Below are 21,165 nucleotides of genomic sequence, written 5' to 3'. Positions count from 1 at the left end.
TTATGAAACCTGGTCTGACTTGGTAGCAAGTACAGCGATGATGCTTATCAACGAAAAACTCATAAAAGTAAATGAACTAAACTGCATTGTCATGCATATAGTATATAGAAAAGCTGACTACTTTAATATCACAACTTAAATGTTATATTCTTCAAATACAATATAATGTATTGCCAAATTTTCTTTCTTTTTTTGCCTGCAAATTTTAATCATAGCGTATTTGAATGAGCAAAGATGGTGGTAATGACTTAATCAAATCAAGGGGATATTTCAAAGATAAGGCAGCAAGAGTGCGATGAAAAATTAAGATTGGATTAAAACACTCACCCGCAAATTTGACGTGGAACTTGTTTTCAGGTTTAAGGATCTGGACATAGAGGGGGCAGTTTGGGGCGAAATCCTTTACTGCCCATGCTCTCAGTATCGTTTGATGATCCTGGCAAAGTCAATTTAAAAGCACTTTAAAAACGTATAAAGTAACATGATTTCATGCTCATAGTGGGAGCAATTCATGTAGACTGATTCATATTAAACGGGAAAATATTAGGATACAGGTAGTGATAGCTTTTGTGCTTCTGTTTCAGACATTAAAGCAATTTAGAAGCAATGTAAAAAACATGGATAATTGTAATTTCTTCAAAACTAACTTCTAATACTGACTTGATTATTATTATGTGTAATCTTCAATACTGTTTTCAGTCAAAAAGAACACACTGTTTTTTACTTATATTAAAGAAAATAACCTTGTTGTTAATCTTTGTAGTGGTCTTTTGGATTCTAATGTTATTGCATATAATATCCAATGACTGGTGAATGTAATGTAATAATGATTATAAACATAATCTCATTTTAATCTCATTTTGGTAAATAATTAATAAACAATACGTCATATACTGTACATGGCAAATGTTTCTAATTGATATAATTTGTCTCATGTATCAACTGAATCAAGACATGACAGATTCATGTCCTTCTGTGTGATTATCACTAGTTAGTTATTATTTATTATTTATTCTTTTTATATTCTTATCAGTCATACAATCTATAGCTTATGATCACTGATCTATAGCTATTCTTACTGCAGCCATTCGATCCGCTTCATTTCTGCTGCTGAGAATAAAACAAGCCTCTGCATCATCCATCCTATAGCAGCAAACAGGAAAAAAAGACATCAACACAACATAACAATCATAGCAATATAAACACAGAAGGGCACCGACAATCACCTAGTCAGAGTTAGAAATAACACATCAGGGGGCAAAATTGCAGTGACAAATTCCAAACCAGTGACAAGCTTTCACTGAACAGGTGGACACACACACACACACACACACACACACACACACACACACACACACACACACACACACACACACACACACACACACACAAATGCCTGTTATACAGAAAGGCCTCGGATGCTAAAAATTCTTCACTGTTATTAACATTTCATGGCTCTAACACCATGGCAACAGATGAAAGAGAGAAGGAACAAATATAGGAAGGAGAAATGGAGAATGAAAATTGAAGGACCATAAAGCTGAGTATTTTCCTAATAAAAGAGATCCATGTAGGAAACAGAACCTTTAGTTTTTCATAGCGTCAGTTAAAAAAAACCCACAAGAAAGGGTCCATTTTTAGGAAGCTACGTTTTTTGAGCATAGAAACCTGATTGCATGTTATGTAGTGCTGCAATTTTGCTGATGACGCAGCTGTCACTCACTTGGCTCGAAGGAGGTCTTGGTTTTTAAGGGCAGAACCTTGCAGGTATATGACTCTCTGAGACCAAAGTGGAATCTGTAGAACTCTTCTAACTTGACTGTCAGCCTCACATGGACACAGTATAACCACGTAATAATCCTACACACACACAAACAGACATACACAGAGTTAAGTTGTGCCAGGAGTGGACACAGACTCTCTGAGGGGCAGGAGAGGAACAAATAAAAGGCCACCTGGATGGCATAGATTCTATATTTATGCATAATTCTAGAGAGCACATTTTCTTATAAAAAGCAGCACCTCATCTCTCTTTCTTGCATGAAGAGAAGCCTACATCATATTTTCTCCACTAAAATGCCACCCTTTATGGTAATTCATCATAAACAGCATCTGATCACAAATGTTTCCAGTGTACGATCTCTTATGCGAGCTCACTTTTCTACCAAAGGTACAGCGTTACTAATACATTTTGTGTTACTACTTGTAAATGTAAATATTAATATTTTTATTTATCAAAATTACCCCACAAGCATTATCTAAGTGATCTATGTAGACTGCATTTGTTGCTAAAAAGGATAAACCAACATAAAGGCCAGAGCCAGAGAGCAGTCTATGGGAGAAAATCAAATCTTTTTAAAGCTAAAAAAAGGGAAAAGGGGGGGGGGGGGGGTCAACTGGAGCTATTACATAAGCACTGGACAAACCTAATACAATAATTTGGAATATCCTGAAAAGAATGAAACTAAAGGTTTGAAACATTTTTAAAAAAGTCAGTGACTTCACCAACAACCTCCACAGTAGGGATGAATGTATTTACTAAACAGAAATATCCCACAAACACCCATCAGTAATAATCAGAACTTCAGATAGAAAGACACAAGAGAGAGATGAGGCTCAAAACCTCTGGATTTAAATTGAACCTTTTCCAAAGTGATGGAAAGGCCAACGTGTGGAGAAAGAAAGGATCTTCAAATGACTCAAAAAGCCAATATGATTTCAATACAATTATATTCCAACACTTTTGCTCACTCTGGGTGTTCTGCAATTATTTAACATGTTTAGATGTATATATCAACCCAAATGTCCTTGCCATGTTTATTTACATATTTTGAGAGAGCAAGAGAGAGAGAGTGAGTGGAGTTTTGTCACTTTTTCTTGTACTATATCCTATTCAATAAAAGGTATTAATGCAGTACAATTGCATTGCATTGCATAACCATAAAAAGTGTACACCATAGCAGTAGCTTGCTTCATATCAGAAGAGCCATTCTTACCTGTGTGTGTGGGTGAGCGTAGAATTCATTGAGGAAGTCCATGAGTAGGTCGATTTTAATAGAGCTGACACAGAGCACAGCATGTTTCTCTGTTTGTGCACGATGTCTGCTGTAGTTTCCTCCAGACTTTTGCCTCTCCATCCACAGATAAATCAGTTCTTCAAACTTTAAACAGAAAGAGAGAGTGAGTGTATAATAGTATAATTTGTATAAAATATAAGAAAACATAAAATCTAAGATTATAACCCATGTTAGGGAACGTGTGTATTCTGCATTGGTTACACATTATGCTCATGCCATGATTATCTCATCTTTAGGTTTTTTCTCATATCTTTCAGTAATTGAAAATGAAATTAATATTTTCTTTTACATTTAAATGAAACTGAACATTCATCTACTAATTTTTACGTTCCCTGTACTATTCGTTCCTTCCGTTCATTTGCGTTCTACACAGAGTCAAGTCAAGTCAAGTCAAGAAGCTTTTTATTGTCGCAGGGAGTCTGGAGTCTATTCCAGAGGGAGTTGGGGCAGAAGTTGTGTATGCATGCCAAAGAATCATAAGGCATGAATACGTACACACTCACACACCCATTCACACACTATGGACATTTTTAGAGATGGCAATCAGCATACAATGCATGTTTTCAGGGAACCTGGAAAGAACCTGGAGAACACGGGGCAGAGAAAGGAATCAAACCTTCAACCAGGAGGTACAAGGAAAACATGCTAAACTAAGTCATTGTGCCCTGCTAAATTTAGTATCTGGGTCTAATGGAGTAGTTAGCAATATGTAAGGGCATTAGCTTAACTGTGCGTCTTCATAGTGGTTTGCAGCAGTTGAGCTATTTTCAAATTAATGTGGCTTTTCCACCTGCATTTCATTAGGTATTCAGTTATACCTCAGTTTACCTTTTCACATAACTTGCTTCAGTGTAGTTAGCTACTCATGCCTAGTAGCTCACAGAGTAGCAACTAGCAACTTTAGCAAATTTGTAGCTTGGCTGTAGCTTAGCAATTATACATTATTCATTTCATGAGTGGCTTGTAGCTTGTCAACACTGTAATATAATATGTCCTAGTCAGCAAGTTATCATTTGAATTAAACTGAGAGAATCTACTAACCTGCAAGGGAAGCACCACCAACGCCACACAGATCATCACCACTACAAGCAGCTGTGAAGGCCATATCTGAGGTGTCACATCACCAAAACCCACCGTGGAAAAAGTGACAATGCAAAAATAAAGTGCGTTAAAGAGAGAGAGGCGGTTTCTCCCAGCTCGCTCCAAATGCTGTATCCCACATGTTCTGAAAAAGACACACATGCAACCACAGAAACACTGTCAGACAGCAGAACTGGGCCAAGAAGCATTTCTAATGAATGAAACTAACCAATAAAACACTTTTGCAGGTATTCAGTTGAACAATTTATAGTGTTGAACAATTTATAGTGTTGCACAAAGCAACCGAGGAGATATGATAGTTATTATTTTCATAAGACTTGGCTCCAAATGAATATATTTAGGCCCTGAGAAACTGAATTGTGTAACCTAAGCACCTGGCTTAATCTGCTGTAGGAATAAAACTGCCTCCAGTTAATTAGTTAAGGTTACACAAGAATATTCATACAATAAAACACTATCACATTCACTGTAAGATAATCTTATGCATCATTCCAAGACCTGTCTATGCTTAGTTTTCTGTGACCATTTCTCTAATTCAACTGATGTCTCTGACTCTTATTTATATATATATATATAAAAAAAAGTTCTGGAGAACCCCATTTAACATGGTCTGGTGTTATTTAAAATCTTTAAGATATTCCAGTAACATTAAATAGGACTTTGACCCAAACTGAATCTACAGGGTTAACACAGGTTTATTTCAGTGCACGTGTCCTACTCTTCAGAGTAAGAAATACAGACCAACCCAGTGAAGACGAGGCAGAGCAGTGTGCAGATAAGTATAAGGACCTGGTTAAACATGGCAGAGTGTGTCCTCTGGATGGCTCGGTGTAAGTCATTCTGAAACCCAAACATGTTATTTTAAATGAAATTATTTATGTCATTGACAAATTATTGCAAATGCACAATTTCAATTTCTGCAAATCATTTTTGTTTTCAAAGAATCTCTGAAATCTCAACAATGTCTGATGGTACATTATAAACCAACATGACCAAAAAACACAGTTAAAGATACTGATGAGTTTAATGGCAGCAAATAAATGGGTTTAATACTGAACTAACACCAAAGTCTGCAAATGTACATTTGTTGATCCTGTGAGAAAGAAAACCTTGATGTTTCTGTAGTGCAAATACTCAGTAGATGTATGCTGCTTGGTCCTTTAAGCTGTGTACTGTAATGCACTTTAAAATCGATATAAATATATCAAAGACTTAACAATTGCCTGCACAATGCTATAAGTGCAAATGTATGTATCATATATTATATATGCCATTCTATATGAGATGCTGTTAGAGTTTTCTTATATTGCGTCATAAATACAAATGTTATTACTGAAAAATTGAAAGTTATGAGATCTACTTTGTGTTATTTGGGTTTATTTTGCATTTGCTAAATAGCATTACTGTGTATGTTAACTTTTGAAATGCCCAGTGTCCATTCAGTTCATGATTTTGCATGTTCCAATGAAGTACCTTCAGAAGAAGATATCCTAAAAATAGGAGACAGTGAGCTCTACTCATTTATTGCTTGTGAGCATTTTCACTGGCCACTTCTGAGACCACCTTAGAACTATATAAAATATAATAATATACAGTGTATTTAGAAAGTATTCAGAACCCTTCACTTTTTTCAATCTTTATCACAATCTTTACTTTTTATGTTGTACTCTGATACTACTATTGTTAAAATTCATTTCATCAATCTACACTCAGTACCCCATTATGTGAAACAAGTGAAAACAGAATTATAGAAATGTCTGTAAATTTCTTAAAAAGAAAAAACCCTGAAATGACACATGAACATAAGTATTCAGACCATTTGGCAACAACACTTGAAATTTAGCTTAGGTGTCTCCCATTTCTCTTGATCGATGCTAAGATGTTTTGAACACCTTGATTTAAGTCCACCTGTCGTAATTGATTGGATATGATTTTGAAAGGCACACACCTATAAATAGAAGGCCTCACAGCTGGCAATGCGTATCAGAGCAAAAACCAAGCAATGAAGGTACTGAGGTACCGTCTGCAGAGCTTAGAGACAAGATTGTTGAAAGGCACAGATCTGGGGAATGCTACTGTACAAAAAATTCTGCTACACTGAAGATTTCCAAGAGAACAGCAGCCTCAATATTTCTCAAGTGGAAGACATTCGGCACAAACAGGACTCTTCTAAGAGTTAGTCACCAGGCCAAACTGAGCAATCAGGGAGAAGGGCCTTAGTAAGACAGGGGACCAAGAACCCGATGGTCACTCTGACTGAGCTCCAGAGATCCTGTGTGAAGTTCCAGAAGGACAACAATTACTGCAGTCCTCCACCAAAATGGGATTTGGCAAAGTGGCTAGACAGAAGCCTCTCCTCAGGGCAAAACACATGAAAGCCTGCTTGGAATTTGCAAAAATAGCTCCTAAAGGAGTCTCAGACTGAGAGGAACAAGATTCTCTGCTCTGATAAAACCAAGATTAAACTGTTTGGCCTCAATTCTAAACATTATGTCTGGAGGTAACCAGCCACAGCTCATCTCCTGCCCAATACAATCCCAACAGTGAAGCATGCAGGTGGCAGCATCATGCTGTGGGAGTGTTTTTAGTCAGCAGGGACTCGTAAACTAATCAGGGTTGCGGAAAAGCTGAATGGAGAAAAGTATAGAGACATTCTTAATAAAAACCTGTTCCAGAGCGCTCAGCACCTCAGACTGGGCCAGCAACACTTAGTACACAGCCAAGACAACACAGGAGTGGCTTAGGGACAATTCTGTGAATGTCCAAGAGTAGCCTTGCATTGCACTTTGTCAATGCGGTACTTAACAACGCTGTAATTTCAACTTTCAGAAAGCAAAGCCACACATACAGCTACTACAAGATCTTCTGAAGAATGGGATCTATCTTTAAAAAGCAGTCTGACAACCAGAATGAAACGGTGAAAGCTTATTATATTAGTTATCTAGTTAACTAGTTTATGTACTTGATTTTTGAAATGAAATGAGTCAAATTAATAACAAAATTAACAACATTAAGGCAAGCTCTTCTGTAACTGTCCTGTGGATCACAGTAGGTGATTTTTTAATGTCTGCCAGTAATTGCTGTTAATGAGTCAATTCTTCCTTAGCAGCTGTTAGTATAAGATTATCTACCTAGAATTAGCCTGGAGTGAATAGGGGCTCATTCTTGATGAGGTGGAATCCTATTGCAGTAGAAGCATATAAACTACAGGCAATATTTGGAACCTTGTATTCTACGTTTACAGCATCATCTGAGAATATTTCCATGCTGATTCCATCACCGTGTTCAACTGCAGCCTCTGTCAGATGGTATGCGTCACTCCAACCTACCTGAGTGAAAGTGGATAGTGAAGTGCAACCTTTCGTAGAGTCACAGTCTTTCAGATACTGCTGGTTACAGTAGAATTAACTGCTTTCACTGTGGCTGAAGGAAATCCCCCCTGTTGCCCCAAAGGGGCAGCAAAAGCACACCAAACCAGTGATTCTTCACCCTCCAGGAGAAGAATGGAGATCTTCATGGGGCACTGCATTCTCATACAGGTAAGTTAACTTTTTGTTGGTCTCTAAACTTACACGTTTACTTCTTTTCCACAGAGCCATATGAGGAGACCGAAGATGATGCTCCCTGACCATGCTGTGCCTTGTCAGCTTTCTGTGTCCCACCTCACTGGGACTTCACTCGTCTTCAATGAGCACTTTGCTGATGAAACAATGATTCTTACTTCTGCACCATTTTTATTAAATTTTCCCACCTCTCAAATCTCTGAAGTGTCTGCATTCCAAATATATATGGTTTAATATATGTAGTAGATGTTGATATATATGATGCTATATATATAGTAGATATTTAGATATATATAGAGAAAAAGGTGATACAGATAAAAGTTAATTATCTTAACAAAAAATTTCATACATAACCCAGATGGTATCTCTGGAAAATTGTCCGTAGTGTGTGATTGTGTGAGTGAATGAGAGTGTGTGTGTCCTGTGATGGGTTGGCACTCCGTCCAGGGTGTATCCTGCCTTGATGCCCGTGACCCATGTAGTTCGGATAAGCGGTAGAAAATGAATGAATGAATGAATGAATGAATGAATGAATGAATGAATCCCAAATGGTCAGTGGCTTAAACTCAGTTTCTGTCTAGCCAGTACTCTTGTGTCTATACTGTCATAGAAATAAAGGTCTTTGCATCCAAGTTCCTTTGTGAGAGATTTCTACACACGTCCCAAGCAACTTAATGTTTTTACCAACATATTCCCTGCTAAACTTTTGTCTTGGCACTCCGTTAACACAAAACCATATGTACAACTTCTTTCATTCACTGTACCTATTCAAAGGGACTTTGAACCCAACCATTCAACAGAAACAGAAGTAAACAGACTGCTATAAAGCCAGCATTCCGTACATTAGACAGCCTTGCTAGGTACACTACTAGGTACAGTACTCCTTTTCAGAAGATGTGGAATGCAAACCTTGATCCATCCCTTTCTATTATAATTACAGCAATAATATTATAACTACCTTGCCAAAGAATGCTTTCTGCACTTCTTGAACACACAAAGTGTGACCAGTTCCAGGTGCTGTTTAAGGACATTTCACTTAGAATGAGCAGTGGACAGATGATATGAAAAAAATATGTATTTCACTTGTCAGCATGTCTGGCAGACTTCCTGTCATGGATGGCAGCTCATCAGCTGAAAATAAATCCTAGCAAGACTGAGCTACTGTGTATCCCCGTAGATGCATGTTAATCATTTGTGATTTCCCTGGACAATTCTCATATCAAACCATCTGACACTACATACAACCACTCATTAGTTCCAGACAACCAATTATCCTTCTCACCTTACTTTGCTAAACTGATTCAGGTTTACAGGTTTCTCCTTTTCAATAACAGAAGGTTCTAGTCATTTCTTTCCACAGAGGCTACTCATGTACTTATTCAATCTCTTGTTATCTTGAGATGACTGATGTCTGCCCCAGTGTTTCGTCTTACCCTTTCCACTGACCATGATGAATCTTTTGCTACAGCATATGTAGCCTCCACTGGCTTCCTGTAGCTGCCTGCATCAGATTTAACTGATTAACACTGATACTTGTCTACAATGTCCCCTACCTGTATTCACTTACATTAGACCTGACCTGTTCATCTGTACTAAAGCTTTTTGGTCTTCTACCATGGCTTGACTGGGCCCATGATCCGTCAAAGTTCAAGACTCTTTTCTGTCTAAGTGATTCCAAACATCTGACTGTCTTTATATGAATACTAAAGAACCTAAAAGTCTGGAAGCACTTAAACTAATACTTATTTAATCTATTAATAACCCTCTTACTTTTGTGTGTTTTAATTTTCTTTCCTTTTTCTGTACAAAAATCCTTCTAAAAACGTTTTTGGTCCCTGAATCGCTTGAGTCAACATGAGGATATGCCTTTGATATATACTACAAAGTATTGTTATTTTAATATTTGATATTTATTCAATTTATGACCATAGTATATGAGGTCTGATCTTGGGAGGACTTTGCTTGTGTGTAAATGTGGTGTGCTCAAAGCTATTAAAATCTCCATTTTGAAAACATCCAGTGCTAATAAATCTGGCATCCCAGATGCATGGTCTACACATTTTAATCCTGTTCAATTCAATTCCATTTTATATGTAAATATTAAATTTCAAATAAATAATAATAAATAATAGTACTTTTTGTTTTCCAGAAATTTAACCAAATTCAAAACAGTAAAATGTACTTACAAATGCTATAGACATCTGCTAGCTATACATTATCATAGCAGTCACTGTACATTTTTTTATCACTCACGCATTCACAAATACACACATACAGGAAAGTCTCTAAAAGATTTTTAAACAAAGACAAAATAAACAGCACACAGATGCACACATACTTACGATCATGTTTTCCAGAGCATGCTTGGCCAGCCAACAGTTGAGAAAGACAGGGATAAAGAGGTTCCTCAGAGTTGGCCAGAAGATCTGCATACAGAGAGCATAGATTGTCTTGGAGGTTCAGCAGAAGACATAAAGGTCATGCTTTATTTCCACCTATAAAGAGAGCCATGACAATCAAAGCTGGGTACCGTGATTATGAAGGGAGCCGTATTTAACATTTCTAGTAGGAATGCCACTTGGAATATTTGCTCCCAGATGTTACCCTGAATAACACATACACAAAACACACACAAGTAACAACAGGACAATCAGTACCTCAGTCTTAAAATAATATTCACTCTTTATATATATAATATATACAAAAATATAAATATCTTTTATAGAAGCAGCTGTAGTCTAGGGCAACTGCTGAAAAAACATGGGCAATATGGCCCCAAATATTATGATATTTGAGCTATTTTTGAAAACAAAATCAGTATAACAGTTTGGAAAAAATGCTTTGAGAATATTTCATTTCACCTAAAAATTTACAGGAGATATTCTTCAGCAGTTCATTCCATCATTTAGTTCATTCGCCTGTTTTCAGAAGTTCCATGAATGCTTGTCTGAGTTGATTTGGTTTGTTATTTAACGGTGACTGAACAACTTTTTGGAGTTTGTCTTCAGTGTCAGAAGTAAGCCTACTCTCTGCTCTCTTCACTGTGTCTGCTCCTTGTTATGTGTCATAGGCACAAGTGACTCATGCTTACTAGGTTCCACTGCAAGCTTTTTTGCTCTGGAACACTCAAGCTTGTATCTTGTGAAAAAGAGGAGCATACACACAAATATCCACAAGCAAAACACTCAAGCTTGTATCTTGTAAAAAAAAAAAGGAGCAGAGAGAAAAATCCACAAGCATAAATCTCTTAAACACTAATTCATTTGGACAGATGCCATCAAACTGGAAAACTGTATTAGACTTCCTTGCCTAAAATAAACATTCTAGGTCTGTCTGATTAGCTATTAACTCCCAGACCATGCTGATTGATCTGATGACTCAGGCTCGTAGGCAAATGTTAATTTCCAGCTTCCATATTTGAACGGATGTAAAAAAAAATATATATTTTTTTTAAATCATCAAAAATCATTATACTGAAGAGTTAATATGTAAATTGTGCACACCAGTATTCAGACCTTAGAAATAATTATGAACTAAGCTCTATTTAGAATTTGTGCAGATGGGGGAATTGAAAACATTTTTTTCTTGCACAAGAAAAAGAGCAAGTCCAGCTTCTCTGACTTGCATTCTGATGTAACCACAATTTTATTTTATTTTTTTCTACTTTCAGTTGCTCCCTTTTCAGGGTCACTACAGTGGATATTAAATTTAGCACAGGTTTTACACCCGATGCCCTTGCTGACACAACCTTCCTATTTTATCAAGGCTTGTGACCAGCACTGAGAATTAGCTCTTCAGTGGCTGGGTTAGCTCCTTGCCCGGAAACTGAACCCAGGACGCAGCAATGAGAGCGCAGGATCCTGCCCGTGGACCACCAGGGGGCTTCTTTTAGGAGGCTCTGATGTAGAGGTCTTCACGGGTCCACTTGGATCCGAAAACCTGAGGTCTGACCCTAGACCCGAGCGGGTTCGGGTCTAAAAGTTTCAAGTGTACCTCGGACACGGGTTGGGTATAATAATAGCAGCATCGGGTCTCGGGTAATTTAAAATGAATGACCCGAACTACTGTATTTCACGTGTGCGCATCGACTCGAATCCTTTTCCAACCTCTCCTCTGTTTGCCAAGACCGCTTGCGACATGTGGCGACGTGTGGCTGGTGGTAAGCTAATTTTCGTTGAAACAGACCTGTCAATCAATTTTGAATCCACGCTGTAGCGGTTACTTTAGTGTAGAGTTTACATTGTAGTGTTTAGTCCAGTCGGTTAAAAAAATGCCAACGTTTCGGACTCGGGTCTAATTATTTCGGGTTTGTCTCGGGTCGGGTCTTTCTGAAAAAAAATATATTCATGTGGGGTTCGGGTAAAAAGTGATTCGGGTCACTTCGGGTCGGGTACATTTTTTTAGACCCGAGAAGACCTCTACTCTGATGTAACCACAATGACACCCTGAAAATCAGGAGACAGTAAATACACTACTAAAATCTATAAAAAAATAAAGTTCCTCTAGTATCTTGCGATTTTGCAAAAATCAATGAAACTATTTAACATATTAGCAATAAATAATTTGTAAAAAAAAAAAAATGCAATTTTTCTAAATTACAGAAAATATTCTGCAGACATGGGCTGAGACACACCGGCTGAGACACACCGTGTGGGCTGAGACACACCGTGTGACAGCTTCACAACATGCGTTCACTCTTCAATTCACATGAGTACAGCTACCATAGTAAGTAATTACATACTACATGTAAAGATGTAAAGATTAGTACACAAAATGGAAATGGAAGCATAGCTAAATATATGGCCATTTGATCTTCATTATAACAATATTGGATGATTCAAGCAATTTAACTAAAAAAAATAAAACAAAAGAAATGTCTTTTTAAAATGATCTATAAAATGTAATTAAAAAAAAAATTCTTGTGAGAAAAAAGTAAGTATACCCCACATTTATTTGTACTTAAAATTGATAAAATTAATTACAGGTGGAACAAATCAGGTGCAGATTATTAGGACATTGTTACTGAGCATTGTGAAGGAGGCTTGTCTTTTTTTAACCTCAGACATTTAGTTTGGTTTGGTCTTAATTGTTGAAGTGAGAGTTTCACCATGGTGAGATCCAAAGAGCCTTCTGAGGCCTTCAGAAAGAAGTTGATGCTTATGAGTCCTTTAAGGGATATAAAAATCTCTCAGAAGAATTTGTAATCAGCCAATCCTCTGTCTGAAATCATTTACAAGTGGAGAACATTTAAAACAACTGCCAGCATGACCAGGTAAGGACCTCCAAGCAAATTCACCACAAGAGCTGACTACGAGATGCTTAAAGAAGTCTCCAAAAACCCTGAAATAGCATCACAGGACCTACAGTAAGCTCTTGATACAGTTGATGTCAAAGTGAATGAATCTACAATAAGAAAGAGACTGTACAACTTTAATTATCATGGGTGGTGTACAAGCAGGAAACCTTTACTGTCTAAGAAAAACATGATGACAAAACTGACGTTTATAAAAGAACACAGAGACAAAGGCCAAGATGTCTGGAATAATGTGCTTTAGACAGATGAGTCTAAAATGTAATTATTTGGACACCATAACAGAGGGCATGTTTAGCACCAAATACAGCCTTTCAGCAAAAGAACCTCATACCAACTGTAGAACAGTGAGGCAGAAGTGTTATGTTTTGGGGATGCTTTGCTGCAGCAGGACCTGGCCAGCTCATCATCACAGAATCCTCTATGAACTCTACATTGTATCAGAAAATGCTTGAGGAACATTTCAGACCATCTGTCAAAAAAATTAAAGTGGAACTGGATGTTAGCAAGGGGATGCCTCTAGCAGGATAAAAATTCAGGCCCAAATGCAGGGATAGCAAATAGACAGAATTTAGTAACAAAATAAGCCGGTAAGAGGACAGGAAACACTGAGGGAAAAACTAGGCAGAACACAACTGGACAAGAAATGAAACCAAAACTCAAAACTACAGACTGGAGGCACCAAACAAAAAACAAACTTGAAGACAAGGACAACTCAATGCAGCAGGGCTTTACGAGGGAAACAGTTAGACACATAAAGGACAGGTGTGCAGAGGCAAAAAGGAATTAAGGCTTCAACGGGGCATACACACTTTAATTTAACAGCACAGAACATTAAAAAAAACAACACATGGCACAAGAGGCACACTGTCAGAACGCCCCCAAATTTTCCGGCAGGGAATTGTTTAAGCCTGACCCTGACACTGGACCTTGCAACATGACAAAAACATACCAGTAAATCTACCAAGGACTGGCTGAACAGTAAAAAACTGAGAATTCTGAAATGGCCAAGTCAAAGCCCAGATCTAAATCTTGTTGTAATCCTGTGTGGTGATACTTCAGCATAATTAAGTATTTTAAGTATGTTAAGTATTAAATATCCTAAATATACTGAATAACAAATCTTAATTGAAGGCACTGCTAATCTCAAGGAGCAAATTTCATATGGATAAAATTATGAACTTAAAGTGAATTATACTGTATGTTTAGTGGATGAGTTGCTGGTCAGCTTATTTTTCAAATTGTTGGCGTACTCAGTAGAGAACATTTAGCTCTGGAGAATAAAATAAAAAGAATAAAGTCATTGGCTGCGAACCCTTTACAACAGTTTTTTCAACCCACACCTAAGCTTCACATTTTTGGAGCTGTTTTTGTTCCTTTGTGCCAAAACATGGATTACATGCTAATATCTAAGCTGAGGGTTGAACTCTTATTGTTCAATTAAACAATATTTTCAGTGATTAATGATATAATTACAACAAGAGCACTTCATAAAGCAATATACTGACAATTTACTAAACTCCTATGAGATGCTTATTTAAATACTTTCCTTTTTCTCATCCATATTTTCTCACTGACCTCTTTATTATGAACACGTCTACACCAGCTAATTCATGCAATTATCATCCAGTCATGTGGCGGCAGCACAATGCACAAAGTCATGCAGATACAGCCCAAGATATTTAGTTATTGTTCACAGAACAATAGACTGTGGTGACAGACACCTGGGTTTGAGTATTTCATATACTCCTGATCTCCTGGGATATTACACACAGCTTACATAGAAATCGAAGAATAAAAAACACATGGAGAGAGTGTCAGGTTTGAGAGAAGTCTGAGGAGAATAGCCAGACTGGTTCGAGCTAACAGGAAGGTGACTCAAATACCTGTAATCTGAAAAGGATCTCAGAATGGACCACATACAGTACTGTAGGGTTCTGCTTCTGTCAAGAACAGGGATATTTAAGAGACTACAGAGGGCACGGGTTCATCTAAACTGGATAGCTGAATACAGACATTGTCATTGACATTGATGTTAAAAATGTTACATAGTTTCATATTTTTAACATTAATTTCAGCATGATTATTGTGGCTGCAAGAGATATTCAGACACTATTCAGACACTATTTATTGAATACTGCTCCGCTCTATTCAACTCAGGTTCAAGTTCAAGTTCAAGAAATAAAGCATAAGAGATGATCTGTGCATGAACATAGATGTGCACAGGATTACCACAATTACCTTCCCACTATGCACAAAAAACTCATTTCCAACAGCTTGAAAGACTTAATAACAATATACAAATAAAAACTGATTGATTTTGTCACTTTGCTGCATGCAGTTTGCTCATATGTTAAGGGGTTTTATGGACTCCCTGTGGCAGGCAAAGAAACAACAGCAGAATGATAAGCAGACCGACTGAGAAGTCAAATAACCTTTCATTCATGCTGGGAAGAGAAGCAGGAGGAGCAGAGAGCCTCCTGACATGTGGAATGCTATTTAATAATAAAGAATTTTGTTGAAACACAATTATTCTCAGCTCATACAAACCACTCATCACATCTAAAGTCAGAATCTCAAAACAATTAACGCACTCATCAGAACTGCTAATCACTGATAACATCCCACAGATACCTAACAGTGTCATTTAACACCTTTTATATTCAGTTATCAAAACCTACAATAACAGTTCTCTAGTTTCCACAGAAATATGAGAAATCTGTCTTTCCGTCTATGTCACAACAAACAGAACTCCCATTGTAAGTTCTATTCAAACTGCAGACTTCCTACAGTCACATTAACTTATGTCAGTAAAAGTGACAGAATACAATCTGCTAAACTGTTCACACAACTATGTATTTTATACACACACACATATATATATATATATATATATATATATATATATATATATATATATATATATATATATATATATATATATATATAAAGACTTGTTTCTGTGTCCCGAAGCCTGAAGAAGAGAAAAGGAGAAAGAGTGGTGAGAGAAGAGTTAAAAGATTAAGAGGAGGTGGTTATTGTTAGAGAATAAGATGAATAATTACAGAACCAAGGAAGAGGTAGACAGAGAGGTTAAGTGGAGAGCAGAGACTTCTACATTTCACAAGAACAAGCGTTTACAAATTGTAATTCTTTTTCACCATATTCCCATATAATCTTTCTGAATCATTTTTCCACCAAGTACGTTGGTTGAAAAATCCGGTTATTTCAAGAAATTCCCTTTCTAAATCAAAGTTAGACAAATGGATGTCAGTGTAATATTCAGTTCAACTATCTGATGAATATGTTTCATATTTAGTGAATATTTACTGGTTGCATTAATAATTTAAATAAAAATGTAAAAATAAAAATAAAAATGTAAAATAAAAATGTTAAATGAGTTACAGAATGACTGAGAAGTGGAGACACACAGGTAAAAAAAAAGCATGATAAAACAAAGCAAGGTTAATACAAGGAAAATAAAACAATGAAGCAAGCTTGGGAATAAAACTTAGGAAAGCAAGAAAAACCTTGATCAAGAGACAGTGAAATATTTAGATACAGAAGCTAAACAGGTGTGAAGCATGATTAGACAGGGAGGTAGAACAGAAAAGGAGAATTCTGGGACTTAAAGTGCCCAGAAAATGTAAGAAGAAATCAGTATTTCTATTTGAGCAGAAATGGGATCAATCTGTGTGTTTTGGTGGGTATGTTCAGTGTTTTGAGAGCATTGCCTTGAGAAATATATTATATTACTGAGATAAAATAAATATTAAGTAATGTGAGATGCACTGACCAAAATCTGCTATTGCACATGTGTTATACCCAGTAATAATAATAAAATAATAAATGAAAGTTATAATGCAATAATTTAAAAAATAGTAGCAAGATGTTATTGGCCCAGAATTTATATATAAATTATTTATATACATTTATTTATATCAGAATTTATATACAAAATAAATATTGCCTCATTTACTGTGTGAGGTAAATCAATTAGCTGATGCAAACACATGGCAAAATATGCAAATCTTTACTATTGCACAATACTGCACAACAACTCACAACTAGGCAGGAAATAAGCAGAGAAGTTCATTATTAACTCTTACTAATATTAACTCTTACTAATGACTGAATTAGAGTTACTCAGTTTTTCAGCGATTCATGATGATGTGGAGTATCATCATGTATTACACATGGGAATTCATTATGAAGTGCTAAAGCATTAGTGTTTTGTTATATGAAAGTAAAATTATTAAAAAGAAATATTACTCATTACTACATTACAGCACTGGACGTTTGTCGGTTAGTCTTGTCCATTTCTTTTTGTAGACACTGACTAGATAAATAAAAGCAATTGGTCTCATATAGACATTTATATTTTACACACTGAGCTAGACAGGTTAAGATATATTGAACAGTAGACCTCCAAGAGGACGTTATGGCTTTGCTTTTTCAAATTCAGTAAATATTATAAATAAGGTAGTAGTTCTGCAGGAAAAATGTGACTCAGTTATTACCCATAAGAATCGGTTAATTATTAATGAAGAGCTGCTCATTCGCTCCTGCTTAGTTACTGCATAGTTATCTATGAGTTGCTAAACTGCAGAATATGATTTGTACATTGTATTATATTAGAAAACTCTGGAACAAAACTAATAAATGTCCAAGATAATGGTGAGAATGGTGAAAATGAATTATTTTGTACAGATATAGTTTGGTAAATATAGAACATACTGTATACTGTACATGTATGTATGCAGGTGCTTAGTGTATGTTGTGATCATCTTGTCAAATCCAGATTAGAGTGTATAACATCCACATCAAGTTCACCACATGATTCACCAAACACACTCACTTTCACTACAAAAAAAGTAGCCCCTTTTTTTACATTACATGATGTATTCACAATTTAAACAATTATAATCACACTTTGTTCTTTTAGACGATATCATCTACGCACACACACACACACACACACACACACACACACACACACACACACACACACACACACACACACACACACACACACAATCTACCTTGTAGCTGAGGTACATGAGCAGCATGGCCTCCAGGAAACTTATTGATGCAACTATCACCTATCAAGAGCGACACAATAAAGAGCAGGAAGAAAAATGTAAGCAGTTACAATACATATTTATTGCACAACTCTAGACATTCCATCTTACCTGGATTGCCCACACAGGGGTTTTTCTATCCACCCACAAGATTAGCTCCCTGAGAGAGAAAAGACGAGGAAAACAGAAACAGAATGAAGCAGAAAGAGAGACGGAAGAGGGGTGCATGGTGGGGGTGGTATTACTAAAATAACGCTTGGCATACATTATGCATTTTTATCTCATTTTATTCTGATTAATATAATTCAATTGAGTAATTAAGCAATGTAACCTCACCAGTTTATCTCATCATTCTGAGAAACGTTGCTGCATTTCATACTGGAGAAACAAACAGACAGACAGACAGACAGACAGACAGACAGACAGACAGACAGACAGACAGACAGACAAATAGACAGATAAATAGACAGACAGACAAATACATAGATATAATATAAATGTAGATTTTATAATGATTGTACATACATATTGTTTAAGAGCATTTCATTGAAACAATTGAAATTCAGTGAAAGCACACACACACTCACACACACACACACACACACACACACACACACACACACACACACACACACACACACACACACACACACACACACACACACACACACACACACACACACACATTCCCACCATGTGTTGCGGAGATGAGCTGGGTTATCGGTCATCACTCGTATGATGTAAAGCACACATGTAAGAACCTTCAGACAGAAGTTAAAGATACGGATGCGCAGACCTGCGTGACAAAACAGACCAAAATTCAGACAAAATTCTTGTCTTGATCTGAAATACTATTAAGCTATGGAGGCTATTACATGTCACACATCTGTGTAAATATATACAGCCAGGTTCAAAAGTACATTTTGTCAAAATAGCATGCAGCATGTAGTCAACAAAAAACAATTACAAAATATTCCTTTCCAATCTAATAGTTCACTTTCAGTCAGCTGTTTAATTGCAGGTGCTTTATGTACATTATGTATTTTGGGAACCATAAATCAAGATCTAAAGGGTCACAGTTAGAACATACACACAGGCGAAAACAAACAAACTTACTGGAGCGCTGGTTTTTAATGAAGAATAGCTTGAGTCTCTCCTTGAAGGTGTTCTCGTTTACATAGAACTCCACATGTACCCTACAAAGACACCACACACCATCAAGATGCACAATTATATTGGTTAAGATCAAAATGATTTGTTAGTGTGCATCATTTTGATCCATTTTTGATCAGTTTAATATCTTGTCAGACCTGACTAGAGTCGGTGCCCAATACCATCAGTCCTGATCACCCCTAGTCCTGATTTCTAGCTTAAGCACATGTTTAAGTTTATTTTCTGGGTGCACTGTTTTGCATATTACAATTACTAGTATGTAGTTGCCAGATTTAAGTTTTTAACCATTTATCCTAATTTCAGCTATCATCATCTACAAACTGAAGAAAATCAGGTGTCTTTTTTAAAGCACTGAGCAGTTGGATTTCTTTTGATGTTTCAACTTGGGAAGTTATTTGGAACAGTACCTCTGTCATGATCTTTGCCAAAATTATCCGCAGAGGTATAGAAACTTCTGGATAATGAATCACAAAACCCTCCAATACCAATATGATTTGAGATTGCCATGCTGACCATTCAAATGGCTTGACATGATCATAGGCCACCATCAAGTCATGAGCTGATGTTGTGTTTCATACCATCAAAAAACAATTCCCTATGGCTGTTTCTTATGTCTGAGTACAGTAGAGTTTGTTATTAATATTGTAATATTGGGAAAAATCCACAGGTTAACATTTCAACCATGGCTCATTCACCCATTTTCAAATTAATATGTGGGGTGTGAACTAACAGCCAACTTTAACTGATGTATTTTGGGTCGCACCAAATGATATGTTTTCACTGTAAATATATTTTGGTTAAGGCTCTGGGTTGCTGATTGGAGAATCAAGGTTCAAGCCCCAGCACTGTCAACCAGCCACTTTTGGGCCTTTGAACAACCCTCTCTGACCCTGTGTTCTACCAAGAGTTGTTATATGTAAAGAATTTAGCTGTGCTGTGATGTACATGTGACAAAATAAAGGCATCTACAATATTTATCAATATTACATTCTCCTCTCAGCAGCCTTGAATAGATATGCTGAGCACAGCCTGAGTCCAACAAGGCCTCCATGTGTCAGACCCACTTCTGTTTGGACCATCAGGATCCCTTTGCTTCCAGGTGATTTACAGTGTAAAATTTCTGTGATATATTCATGCACAGCCATATTGGATTAAAACATTTAGTTGCTGTTTGCAGAGTCCATAATAGTGACAGGTTCATTTCATTCTGACTTGGTGTGTATATGCAACTGAACAGTTCTCTGCATAAGATTTAAATCTTGCTCAACATAAATAACAGAAAACTATGGCAGCATAAACACAAAACTAATAACCCACTTATGTACATAATTTTATACTGATTTGATGCTGTCTTAATTCATGTCAGCTATGAGCGATGTGATCATTAAATAGCAATTCACTGAATTATTCCTTTTCAATAACCATTTTAACCTGGTCAGGGTTGCTGTGAATCAGGAGCCTACCCCAGGAACACTGGGCAGGGGGTGAGAATACATTATGGAAGAGATGCCAGGTACAATTATGTTTAAGAAAAAAACGTTTAACATGGTATTTTTAGGAACATACAAAGCCTTTCGTGCAATTCATGTATGCTGTTTCATAAAAGCACTCCTCCTGTGAAGATAACATTTCAAGATCTTTTATATTCTTAGATCTTTTGTACATGTGCAATGCCCTCTCCATTTTAAATCACAGGTATAAATAAGGTGTAGGGTGTAAATCTGGGTATCAAAAATGCATTTTCACCAAAATATTTTTAAGTTGGTCTCATCAAATATCTTATCAGATAACACAGTTCCATGCCTAGATAAAATTAGACATGGTGAAGATCATGTGCTGCATATACAGTATGCTTATGC

At 36.6% G+C, this 21,165-nt stretch overlaps 1 protein-coding gene across 3 annotated transcripts in view; it reads right to left on the bottom strand.

Moving 5' to 3' along the window:
• Positions 1 to 21,165, bottom strand: part of kcnt1a (potassium sodium-activated channel subfamily T member 1a) — a 42,032-nt gene that overhangs the window by 11,685 nt on the left and 9,182 nt on the right. For all 3 annotated transcript variants that reach the window (XM_027178990.2, XM_027178998.2, XM_027179006.2), the window contains exons 3-15: positions 19,250 to 19,329; positions 18,827 to 18,929; positions 18,470 to 18,511; positions 18,245 to 18,293; positions 18,095 to 18,154; positions 10,272 to 10,346; positions 10,084 to 10,167; positions 4,924 to 5,018; positions 4,119 to 4,302; positions 2,997 to 3,161; positions 1,724 to 1,860; positions 1,080 to 1,143; positions 328 to 436 (exon numbers count right to left, since the gene is read on the bottom strand). In XM_027178990.2, the coding sequence (XP_027034791.1) occupies positions 328 to 436; positions 1,080 to 1,143; positions 1,724 to 1,860; positions 2,997 to 3,161; positions 4,119 to 4,302; positions 4,924 to 5,018; positions 10,084 to 10,167; positions 10,272 to 10,346; positions 18,095 to 18,154; positions 18,245 to 18,293; positions 18,470 to 18,511; positions 18,827 to 18,929; positions 19,250 to 19,329 (1,247 nt within the window). The remainder of the gene's footprint in view (positions 1 to 327; positions 437 to 1,079; positions 1,144 to 1,723; positions 1,861 to 2,996; positions 3,162 to 4,118; positions 4,303 to 4,923; positions 5,019 to 10,083; positions 10,168 to 10,271; positions 10,347 to 18,094; positions 18,155 to 18,244; positions 18,294 to 18,469; positions 18,512 to 18,826; positions 18,930 to 19,249; positions 19,330 to 21,165) is intronic.

The sequence above is a fragment of the Tachysurus fulvidraco genome, chromosome 21 (assembly GCF_022655615.1).
Source record: "Tachysurus fulvidraco isolate hzauxx_2018 chromosome 21, HZAU_PFXX_2.0, whole genome shotgun sequence".
In the NCBI taxonomy this organism is placed as follows: domain Eukaryota; kingdom Metazoa; phylum Chordata; class Actinopteri; order Siluriformes; family Bagridae; genus Tachysurus; species Tachysurus fulvidraco.
Note: the sequence above shows the minus strand (reverse complement) of the source record. Positions and strands in the feature narration are given on the sequence as shown.